Source organism: Cricetulus griseus, chromosome 4 (genome assembly GCF_003668045.3).
Source record: "Cricetulus griseus strain 17A/GY chromosome 4, alternate assembly CriGri-PICRH-1.0, whole genome shotgun sequence".
Classification (NCBI taxonomy): Eukaryota; Metazoa; Chordata; class Mammalia; order Rodentia; family Cricetidae; genus Cricetulus; species Cricetulus griseus.
This window is the reverse complement of record NC_048597.1, coordinates 55880444-55892686: the sequence shown is the minus strand read 5'-3', so window position 1 is coordinate 55892686 and position 12243 is coordinate 55880444. Positions and strand designations below refer to the sequence as shown.

Sequence of the window (12243 nt, the reverse complement as noted above, 5' to 3'; positions counted from 1 at the left end):
GTATGTATGTATGTATATGTATACACACACATACACACACAGTTATTCTATTCAGCATTTTTAGCTGTTGATCATGGCAGGGATTATTGAGGACACTGCAGGGGACTATTGTCAGCCTTGTGGTTTTATTTATAGCATGCATTTTTCCATTCTTACATCTTTCTTTAGTCTGCTCTCAGAGAGATAGCATGGTTCAGTGTGAGCAGTGTTCTGTCTGCCTGTGGCCACTCTTCCTGCAGTGGAACTCCTACGGCTGCTTAGGGTCTGAGATTTCCACTCCTATTCTCCCAAGAAGGGACTATCACTGCCTTCTCTGAGGCCAGCCACACTTACCAGTGACTGAGCCTCTGCCTATTTTTTAAGGCTGGAATGGAGCTAAATTTATTGTCTTCCTTTTGCTCCTGGCCTCCTAGCCTTGGGGCATCCTTCTGCCTTCCTGAAACTCCTGGTTTTTTCTCATTTCCTTTCAGAGTAATTTTTGTTACTGTGCCCAATTAATCAAGAGCGCAGAGAAAGCACCTTTATGCCTCTGGCAACTTCACCTTTTCTGGGAAAGCCAACTGCCTCTGGAGCAGAGCAAGAATAAGACAAGCCTTTAATCCCAGCACTTGGGAGGCAGAGGCAGGCAGATCTCTGTGAGTTCTAGACCAGTCTGGTCTACAAGAACTAGTTCCTGGACAGCCTCCAAAGCCACAGAAAAACCCTGTCTCAAAAATAAAAACAAAACAACAAAAAAAGATGGAATAAGACAAACATACTCTGTGGATTACTGCCATTCATAACCTTAGGGACTGTGTGCCTGCCTCTGGCAACACCCTCCCACATCCAGCTTGTAGCTTACTATGGGCCTTGCCTGGCAGGCTGGGCCCCCAGAGGAGCCCATGTGCCCTGGTGACTACCCTCTCCTCCAGGAGGCCTCTGTTAATTATCACCTCCAGGAAGGAGAATCAGGGCATGAGCAGTAATTCTCAAAGAAATGGCAGAGGAAATAACTAACTCCCTTAGAAAGCTTTCAGAATCTCCACCCAACCCACCTCAAATAACTGAGCCATTGGCCACTGCAGTGTAGCTGCAGCCACACCCCTTGTTATTGAACTTTTGAAACATGGCCAGTAAGGACCTGGACATTTGGCTCAGTGGTTATGAGCATTGGCCACTTTTCCAGGGGACCTGGGTTTGATTCCCAGCACCCACATGGCAGATCACAACCATCTGTAACTCCTGTCCCAGGGGATCCTATGCCTTCTTCTGGCCTCCAAGTGCGCCATATGTGAACATGATATACAGACACACATGCAGGCAAAGCACCCACACACATGAAGAGAGGGGGCAGTAAAATATTAACTGAACTTAAAGGTTTACTACAAAAATGTAATTACCATCTTGATACTTCTTATATTAAGTTCACATTGAAATTATATTTTGAATATGTTGAATAAAATAAAATATTATACACACACATACATACACACACATATGTTTTAAAGTGGCTACCAAAGTTAATTTTACAAATTGTGGCTTTTTTCTCCCTCCTGTGGGCAGTACTAATCTAAAAGATAATTTGTTCTTTTTGCTTGTTTGTTATATTTAGATACAAATGATAGTTCTGCCTGCCTGCGGTCTCTGCTTATCAGATGGTGTGACATTTTTGCCTTGGCTTATAAAGATAGAAATGACTTCATTCACTCCCCACTGAGAATTTTCCATGGTTCCACAGGCTCTAATCCTGAGAACAAAGAGAAATATTCTTAAATCAGGAAAGTAAAAATGGGGGGTTATAAAGATTTCATTTTTCAATTAGTATGTGTGTACATGCAATGCATGTGTGTACAGGTACCCTAAGAGGCCAGAAGAGGGCGTCAGCATCCCTGAATCGAGAGAGCTAGGATTTATGAGCCCTTCTTTGTGGATGCTGGGGTGGGCTCCAGTAATCTTTGCAAGAGAAATGAGTGCTCTTAACTGCGGAGCCATCACCCCAGTCCCCCTAAATGGAGTTTTTAAGAAGTTATGAAGTTGGCAGTAACCTCCAGAATTCCATTTGGGGTGCTAAGTTTCTTTGTGTTTACTTTTCAGAAGCCATTAAGTTCTCACTGGTGCATTTACTTGTTATTGCAGCCACTGCAAGGAGCCATTGGACAGAAAGTAACAACACTGAACCCCACATAGGAAATACCCCCTTTTATCCCAGTCAAGAGGACCATTCAGGTTCCAGAAAGGGAGTGACAGCTCAGACTGCCAGGATGAGCCACAGTTCTTCAGGAGCCCCAGGAAACCCCTCTTTCCTACCTGAGACAAATGCGGACGGGAGAAACACATCTTCCAGAAAAGCAAACATCACTGTTCTGCAGGCTGGACACTCACCTGAGATCACCACGGCCCTGACCGCCCACGGCAGCTCCTTGTGTGAGTGTCATGATGTTCATTTACATATGCCCTATCCTAGAAAACAAATTTTGTGCTCCCTTCCCACATCCAGAGCAACTGTGCCCATTTAGGGATTCTGCACTGGGGCGGATCAGGCAAGTCCTCCTCAGAGCCATGCTTGTAAAGTCAGACCAGGGGAGGATGAAGACTTGCTGAGCATCTTGGTGTGTCCTTTGACGTCTATGCTCCGTGGCAGTCTAAATCACCCCCCTGCTTCCTCGCTCCTGCCATGCAGTCACACGTCCCTGGGGTTGGGAAGGATGGCTAGGCTCTGTGTCGATGGAGTTTGACTGGTTCTTGCTGCTCCTGTCTGCACAGTTGGTAACTTAGTATTTCCAGCGAAGGGCTTCACAAAGAGGCAGCAATTCTGAGAGTATGGCTCAACCTAAGAAACAAGACAAAGAAAAGTAGTGCTAATTAGGCACACACCTACATAGCAACCAGCCTGCTCTCCCTAGCCTTCCAGCAGCCCGCTGAGGCTGCGTTGTTCTAGCTTTAAGGTTTTGGAAACTGAAGCTCAGAGACTAATTAACCCAGTATGTGGAGAGCAGGCAGCTGGTTCCCAAGTGAAGAGAACTGAAGTCTGTGTGTTGAGTGAGTGGGCACTACAGCTCAGGAATGGGGTGCCCAGTGTGAAGGAAGAGAGAAGGCAGAGAAAAACGTGTATGGCTTCCTGTGGGGCATCAGTGCCCCAGTCGTCCCTGGAAGAGTTACAGAGCAGTGGGCAGAACAACTAGCTCTATGGAGAGGGTGGGGACAATGATGGAATACTTTGCTAGCCAGGCAGTTTCTACTTGGTGTGGTGGGAAGACTCACTGAAGGGTTTTGCACAGTTTGAGATCTGGCAGCCAGCCTAAAAGATGTCTACTATGGGAGTAAAGGGGACCTGAAGTGAGCTGGACCATCCAGGTAGACATCTGGGTGGCAGGCGTTGACCAGGTGAAGATGCTGAAGAATTGCTCAGTAAAGAGTCTTAACACAGGAGGGGCTGGGACCTCCCCAAACAGGCACAAAGCCCTGGATTCGATCCCCTGAACCATATAAACCACATATGTAATCCCAGCATTCAGAAGGTGGAGGCAAGAGGATCAGAAGTTCAAGCTTGGATTGGAGAGATGGCTCAGCCGCTAAAATCATTTCTCTACCAGACCCAACTTTATAGCACTCACATTGGATGGCTCTAGCTCCAGGGGACTGGGTGCCCTTCTGGCTACCATAGGCACATACACACCTAAAAATATATCTTTAAAAAAGTTGTTAAAAGTCATCCTTGAGTTTGAGACCAGCATGTGCTTCATGAGAACCCCCACCTCAAAAATTAAAACTAAAAAAGTGAGTTCAAGGCCAGCCATCCTAGTCTACATAGTGAGTTCCAGGACAGCCAGAGCAACATAGTGAGACCCTATCTCCAAAAACAAAAAACAAAACGAGATTCAGATCAACAGAAGGAAGGTTGATAGTTAGCGAGGACCTCACAGTAGAGGCTGAAGCCATCGAAGGTGACGTCCTGGTTTCATACCCTTGTGACAGGTCTGACTGGGGCACTCAGTTCTGTAAAGAAAATGTATGAAAATGTATGTAAAGAAAATTCTGTGTACATCTGTGAATGAGGTTGCAGAGCTCAGTAGTCCTGTTCCTGATGCTCTCTGGTTTGGGAATTCTGCATACACTGACTCCTGGGACATTCTGGGGCCCTGTGTGGAAGGTCAGGATAAGTCTTTCATAGTCCAACACTGATCTCTAATTCTATATAGTCTAAGGGAGTGTCACCGGTGAGGTCAAAAGATGCTCTTTGGCTGGTGGTTTCCCTTGCAGTTCATTTTTCCTAGAATGAATGGTTCTTCCTGCCTTCTCCTCACATCTGCGTATTTCATGGAGGCCGAAGTTGGATCCGCTAGAGATAATGAGACATTTGGAAGCCCACTGGTGGGATTTTAATTGTTGTTGTCTGGCTTTCAGCCTTGGACAGCCTTCCCCAGTCACCCAGCAGTTCCAGGTTAGAAGGAAGAATCACCTCTCCTCAAAACCAGAGTGGAATATCCCCAAGCTTCCTGGAGAGGGTGAGGGAGCACCCAGAAGAAGGGACTGTGCACACACACGTGGCTGGCACTTGGGTTTCCAGCCAAGCCTCCCTTCCTGCTTTGAAACTTGGGGAGCCAACCGTGCTCTCCCAGAAGAGAAATTCATCAGGCCAGGAGCGTTCCAGGCAGCAATCCTCTTGGACCCAGAGCCGACTGCCTCCCTCAGACCATCCTTCGTGTAAGTACTCCTGTCCGCGTTCACCGCTCCAATTTTAAAATAACCCCAAAATGATGTATATAACTAGCTGGGTAAGTATGTGCCAGACTAAGAGTGGAAGCGAAGGAAGATTTAAAATCCATTCCTTCCATGCCAAGTGCTTTGGGTGGAAGTACAGTTTGTGCAGTCTATCTCAACATTGAGGTTCATGCTCAAAATATGTTTGAACTGTATATGGAGGAAAATATCAGCCAGTCTGATGGCTGCTGTGTTCCCCACCTCATGTCTCCCCTTTTCTTTTCCTGCCCTCCTCTATACACAAAGATTAAGTGTGACTAATATGTGCTTGCAGGAGAGAGCATGTGCCAGGGTGCTTGAATGAAATGCGAGCCAGACACCGTTGTATCTTTTGATTAGCAGTTTGAGGGTTTTTTTGTTTGTTTGTTTATTTTTGCAAAGGCAATTTCTTTAATGACAGAGAAAATAGGTTCGTAATTTTCTTCCTGGCATTGTTTCAGAAGAAATAGCCTGTACAGTACAGGTATTTGCATGGCTTTGGTTAGGCCCTGTGGCTGTAGAGAACTTCTCTGTCCCATTCTGTCATCCTGCTTCCTACACACCAGCCTCAGCTAAGCTGTTATGTTCCACAAGCATTTCTTCATTCTTCTAGACCTCTATGCCACCCACTTGTCATTGCCGTCCATCCTCTTGAGGACACTTCTGGGACAATGTTCAGTAGCTAAGAACTGGGGGCATGTGCCCAGATCCCCTCAGGGTGCTCATCCCGTCACGAGCCAAAGAGATGCTGTAAACTACCCCTCTGCATGCTCTTCAGGTTGTTCTTAGCCTTGGGCTGTGGGAAGCAAGACAGAGTGGCAGGATTTGCACTTTTACATTGTTCTAAGTTTTATTTTTATTTTTAAAAATAGCATTTTTCTTATTCTTTGAGAATTTCATGCATGCATACAGTGTATTTCTATCATGTTTACCCCCCTCCCATAATTACTACCCCACTCCACCAGACTCCTCCTAAAGTAGTTCCCCTCCCTCCTTCCTTCCTTCCCTCCCCCTTTCCATTCATCCAGCCCTCCTTCCCTATGGATTAAGACTTGCTGTCCATAAATGCATGGGTGCACACCCATCCATTGGAGCATGGTCAGCCTACCAGGGACCACACCTCTTAAAGAAAACTGACCCTCCTCCCTAAGCAACCATCTATCAATAGCGCCCCAGCTTGAGGTGGGGATTTATGTGCCACTTCCCCAACCATGAAGTTAGAGGTTTCTTAAAGTATTCTGCAAGACTGGGAGTTTGGGTCTATGTCATCAAAGGAAAAACTGAGCCCAGAGGTCTTCTCTGGAATACCCATTTAAAGGGCCAGACTTCTTGCATAAGCTTGGTATGCAGTTCCCTACTGTCGGGTGTGGACAGAATTCATGGTTCATGTTTGCAGGAGATAGCTTTTTTTAAGATTATTCATAAATGGCCTGGAGAGATGACTTAGTGGTTAAGAGTCCTTCCTGCTTTTCCAGAGAACCCAAGTTTGGTCCCTAGCACCCACATTGGGTGACACTGGAGTTACAGCTGTCTGTAACTTGAGTCCAGAGGCACCCACAGGTACATTCACACAAACACATGCATCTGCATAAATAAAAAAATCTATTAAAAAAAGATTATTCAGGGGCTGGAGAGATGGCTCAGAGGTTAGGAGCACCGACTGCTCTTCCAGAGGACCTGAGTTCAATTCCCAGCAACCACATGGTGGCTCACAACCATCCCTTATGAGGTCTGGTGCCCTCTTCTGGTGTGCAGATATACATGGAAGCAGAATGCTGTATGTATAATAAATAAATAAAATCTTTTAAAAAAAGATTATTCATAAGTGCTAGTTGGATTAGACAAAAGCTATAATCCTGTGCAGCCTGAATTTTGTGGCTTGGTGATTTACAACTAGCTTTGTTAAAAGGAAAAGAGGTATTGCCGAGGAATCTCCATTCTGGTGAAGGTCATTTAATATTAACAGTACACATTAAAACCTAGTTCTGTGGTGTATTTGAAATGAGACTACATTTCCAACTTTACTGGATCATATTCTCTCTTTATCTATACTAAAAGGCTGACCCTTTTTTCTGCACCCCCTCCCAGCGTCTTACTGTATAGTCCTAGCTGTCCTGGAACTCGCCATGTAGACTAGGCTGGCCTCAAACTCACAGAGATCTGCCTGCCTCTGCCTCCAAAGTTCTGAGATTAAAGGCATGAGCCACCATGCCTACCTCTGACCCTCATTCTTCAAGTAGTTGTCCTTCTAGGACAGTGGTTCTCAACCTTCCTAAGGCTTCGATTCTGTAATTCAGTTCTTCATATTGTGGTGACCCCCCTAACCATAAAATTATTTTTGTTGCTACTTCATAGCTGCAATTTTGCTATCTTTATGAATCATAATGTAAATATCTGTGTTTTCCAATGGTCTTAGGTGACCCCTGTGAAAGGGTGTTTAGTCCCCTAAAGGGTCCCAGCCTGCAAGTTGAGAACTACTGTTCTAGAATCTTCCATTTCTAATATTTGGAATTTCACTATTTTTCACAATCCTTGAGTCTCACTGAGGATTTCTCTGTTGTAAGTAGAGTCATGCCACTCTCTAAAGAGGTTACTGGTGAGGACTTGGTGCAGAGGACATACCCCAGCACCTGAGGCCAAAAGAGGAAACAAACTTCCAGCTCTGTTTTTAAAGTTAGCTGGCCCCTCCCAGCCTACCAAGCAAGCTCTATACCTCTCCTCCTGAATGGAAATCTTGAGGTTCTACCGTCCCTTTCTGAGTCCATGCCAAAGGGGGGACAGCAGGACCTGCCAAAGCAGACTTGGAGTCAACCTGCCTGGCTGGCTGGCCAGCTCAAGGAATGAAGACAAGCAATGGAATACTGGGGTAGGGTGGGGGTCGGAACTTTTCTAGCAATGTGACCCAGGGGAAAGCCCAATACTCAGACCAGTCAGGTTAGTAATAACCTTCACAGGTTGTGCACATAGCTGACAAGCTAAGGGCATTGCTGCAAGGAATCAGATGATCTGATAGGTGGCAGCATTTGGTGACCCATACCAAGTCTGTCATCTGGACCTCCTTTACTGCCACTGTCGTGCTGGTTGGGTTTTTGTCAACTTGACATAAACTAGGGTTATGTGGGAAGAGGGAACCTCAATTGAGAAAATACCTCCATCAGATTGGCCTGTAGGCAAATCTGTGGGGCATTTTTTTTTAATGATTGATGTAGAAGGGACCAGCCCACTGTGGGTAGTGTCACCCATGGACAAGTGGTCCTGGGTTCTGTAAGAAAGAAAGCAGGCTGAACCATTCATGAGGAGCAAACCAGAAAGCAGCACACCTCCTATTTGAAATAGAAATGGTTCTATTTCAGATCTAGCCTCAGTAACGAACTTTTGCATAGAAGTTTAAAATAAACTAAACTGTTTCTTTCCTGATTTTTGTTTTTTCTAGACAGGGTTTCTCTGTGGCTTTGGAGGCTGTCCTGGAACTAGCTCTTGTAGACCAGGATGGTCTCAGACTCACAGAGATCCGCCTGCCCCTGCCTCCCGAGGGCTGGGATTAAAGGTATGTGCCTCCACCGCCCGGCTCTTGGCCAGCGTTTTATTATAGCAACAGAGCACAAACTACAACACACTGTTCAATACAGCCTCTTCCACACCCCAGACATCCTGGAGTTAATCAGTTTCTGAATAGAAACTGTATCTTTCAGCACCAAAGCAGGCCCAGGAAGATGAGACAGGGGTTACAAGAAAGCCCAGAAGGCATTGCTCTCCGCCCTCTCCAGCTTCTGCCTCTCTAGACTTTCCATAGTCTCTTTGATGATCATGCACTGCTGTTTGTTCATGGGGTGGGGGTGGGGCTGTCAGCAAAGCAACTCATGGCAGGGGTGAGGAGGGGAGGAAGCGCTTCTGAAGGAAGAAATGTGTATGTTGAATTGTGTGAGAACAACCACAATTGAGCACTAAATTTAGTGTGAGCTTCCTGGAAATGGGGGCACAAAGGGAAGCTGGGTGGAGCGTTGGATTGTTGTCAGACAAAGTAAGCATCCAGTTTAATCCATAGGCATGAATGTTTCAGCGATTCCAAGAGGAATATTTATGTAAGGAATGCTTTCAATTGCCGGTTTGTGAGAATTGCACTAATGTTCTTTGAAGGTGACATTTGCAGAGCCTCAGTAAGAGCTGGGGCATAATAATGGGTCTTGACTTATGGAAGGAAGTCTTTCTTGTGGGCAGCCGAGCTAATGTGGTCCAGGTAAATTGCTTTGTGGTGATTTCACTTTGTGACGGGAGAGAACATTAGTAACTTGAAAGATTGTGCATTTAGTCTGTCTTGTTATAACATCAGCTGCCTCAGCTATGCTTCTGGGAAGTTCTGGATAGCAGTCAAGGGTAAGCAATGTGATGGATGGTACCTGAGGCTCTGGGGTCTTGTCCCATACCAGGTGAGCAGGCTTTCTCTCCACAGCCTGTTAGAAAGACTAGGAACTTAGCTCAGGCCTTGTCCCGGTGGGTGGTGTTGTAGTTTTTACATTTTATTTAATGTTTTTATTAGATTTTTTTTGTTTGTTTGTTTTGTGTAGGGGAGTGCACACACTACAGTGTGTTGGGGCCAGAGAACCACTTGTAGGAGACAATTATTCTTTTTCCATCACGTAAGACACAGGGTTTGAACTCTTGTCAGGTTTGATGGCAAGTGTCATTACTTGCTGAACCATCTCACCGGCTGGGTTTTCCTTCCTCCCCCAACCCCCTCCCCCTCCCTTTTTTCCTTTCTCCTTTTCCGGTTCAAACTCAGAAGGTTTTCCCTTTTTGAATGACTGCTTCAGGGTGGCCACCTAAGAATGATCACAAATGCTAGCTTGCTGATTAGAAGCGTGTGTCCCTGCAGGCCAGAAGAGGGTACCGGATCTCATTATGGATGGTTGTGAGCCATCATGTGGTTGCTGGGAATTGAACTCAGGACCTCTGGAAGAGCAGCCAGTGCTCTTAACCTCTGAGCCGTCTCTCCAGCCCCACAGTACACACTCTGAATGGCCAAGTCTTCTCTATTCCCCCACCACTGTGTTTTAATGGGAATAGTGAACAAATAGCATAATATAATTGATTTGAAATAAAAATGGTTTTAAAGTAATTTGGAGACCAGTTTATGGACATATCCATATCTATATCACATCTTTCTTATATAATAGTGGCTTCTGTTTTTTTGTTTGTGTTGCAACAAAGCCAGATGCCTTTGTACTCACATCTATCTAGTCCCTTGTCCATGTGGATACCCTGTACCTGTGTCTGTTCCAATTATGGTCCAGTAACCAGAGCAGCAGGCTGTGCTCCTGGTGTCAGAGGGTCTATGGTTTTGCAGGAGAATATAAGGAACCCTTTCTTTCCTGTACTTTCTTTCTATGTCTAAAGTCTGTTTGTGCTTTTGGCCACAACTGCATGTAAGAATGATCTTCAGAGAATGGTTTATAATGGCAGCTTCCTTTTCTCCCTTTTTGGAGCCATGATTGACAGCTGGCTTCATGATTGATGGCTTCAGGTGGAAAAGAAAACAAAGTGCCTTCTTCCCTTGCCCCATTGTTTTGCTCCCCAGGCTTTCTGCACCAAGCTCTTGCCTTATTTAATAAGGGTATCTTGTGGAGCTAGGGTTTAAACTCAGGGCCTCAGGCATGGTAAGTGAGCTCTTTACTACTGAGCTGTATCCTCAGCCCCTTGGGGGCTTTAAGGTACCTTCTAAAGGTCAGGTCTTAAGTACCTCTGGAAAGTTTTCCTGTGATAGGAAGCTCTCAACAGACATCTATGAGGAGGAGCAGACCATATGTTCTGACCAACGGTATATAACTGAATTCTTGAGGCTCTGACAGTTATCCAAGGGCAGCCATCTGTTTCATTGATCAGAAAAAAAAAAGAAAGAAAAAAGAAAAAAACTGTTCCCAGCCTAGAGTCTTTGTTCTCCTAGAGTGCCCACTGGAGTATTACAATGGTTTGAAAACATCTCTCTAAAGCTTAGTGAGATGAAATAACTACAATAATGAAGTCTGTCTGCTTCTAGGTGAAATTAAATAAAATCCCTGGGGCGATAATGCATTTTCCTGTTGGCTAGTAGTTCTGTCAATGAATGTAGTTGGATGGCTTTTCAAAGCATAAGCTTTATGGTGACCACATTTGGGGACTAATAAAGAGGCTTTGGTGCTGACCATGTTGGGAACTACTGTCCTAGGCTGTGTCTTGACTGTGTTCTGCAGAGCCCCGGTGCTGACTGAGTGGCTGCACACCTTCTACTGGCTCAAACTTAGTTCATGGTGTGGACTGGATTTTAATCTATAATAGCATTTGAACAAAAGGGTTGCAGTGCTAAAAGCAAACCAGCAGCAACAGCCTTATGGCGGTGGCCTATGTTGTGGAATTCCTTCCACCGGGGAATGCAGTTCCTCTGCGGAAAACAAGACAGATTATTTCTTTGTCTGGGTTTCTCCTATCTTCCTTTTAGCTTGCATAGAAAGCTTGTTGTGCATGGTGAGTGATCTGACTGTGTCTCTAGCCAGCTCTGTGAGACTGAGAACTGGTGAAGAGAAATTGAAGGAGGGCCTCCTAGTTGCACTTGCATGCATGAACATGTTATAAAGTGTCTGCTTTCTATTATATCCATGGTATTCAGATGCATGTATCAAATGTAATCAGCATATTTGTACCTAGATAGAACCCTGATTTTCTTAGCCATTCAAGTAGTTTTGAAGGATATTTTCTTCTGTTTTAGCTTCTGAAAGTATAAAGAATGTTAACAACTCCACTGATCTCCAGAGCCCATCAGTCACCCAGACCAAGAGTACACATGTCACCAACACATTCACTAATGGTGTCCCAAGAATGCTCCGGTCTTTGACTGTCAGTGTGGAACCTATAAATGAGACAGAGGGTTTCCCTGAGCATTCCAGAATTGCCATAACTTCAGCCTCAGTCCATTCTTCACCCTCTGTGGTTGACTCAAGGACAAACAGCAGACTAACTGAGAGTCTGGGAGATGGAGAAGGCCTTGAGCCATCTACAGAAAATGGACTTGGACTTCCATCCCTACACTGGCAAAGTGATTCCCCCAGTAAGTGGTTTGCCTTTTTTGACTTGTGGGCATTTTATATAGTTGGGTGTTCTTCAGGGAGGTCTCTTCAAGACCATTTGCAGTCTCTGAAGAAAAGTGTGTCCTTGATGACATCAGGTCCTTCTCTGCTGTATCACACGATTGCGTTTTTATCTTTGGATGCAGACAAGTGCCATGCCCGAGATGAGAACACCAAGACCTGGAGGGCTTAAGTAAAGCAAACGCAGCTTACTCAGCAGAGTGCAGATCTCAGCCTTGGTGCTCTCATGGTTCTGTCTGTCTTTATTCTATAATGTCACCTTCAAAGTGAGCCCCTGACCTGCTCCTTACAGATGGCTTTAGTGATTTTGTGTATAGATCATCTTTATAAATAAGATGTCAGATGTAAATATATTCCCCAAATTCATAGCTCAGTTTACTCCTTATAGTTTATTTTACTATACATC

The 12243-nt window shown here is 45.1% G+C and overlaps 1 protein-coding gene across 1 annotated transcript in view; it reads left to right on the top strand.

The window, feature by feature from the left end:
- Positions 1-12243, top strand: part of Heg1 (heart development protein with EGF like domains 1) — an 81586-nt gene that overhangs the window by 20089 nt on the left and 49254 nt on the right. Inside the window, 3 exon segments of the mRNA XM_027412797.2 lie at positions 2116-2403; positions 4384-4683; positions 11459-11797. Coding sequence (XP_027268598.1) covers positions 2116-2403; positions 4384-4683; positions 11459-11797 — 927 coding nt within the window.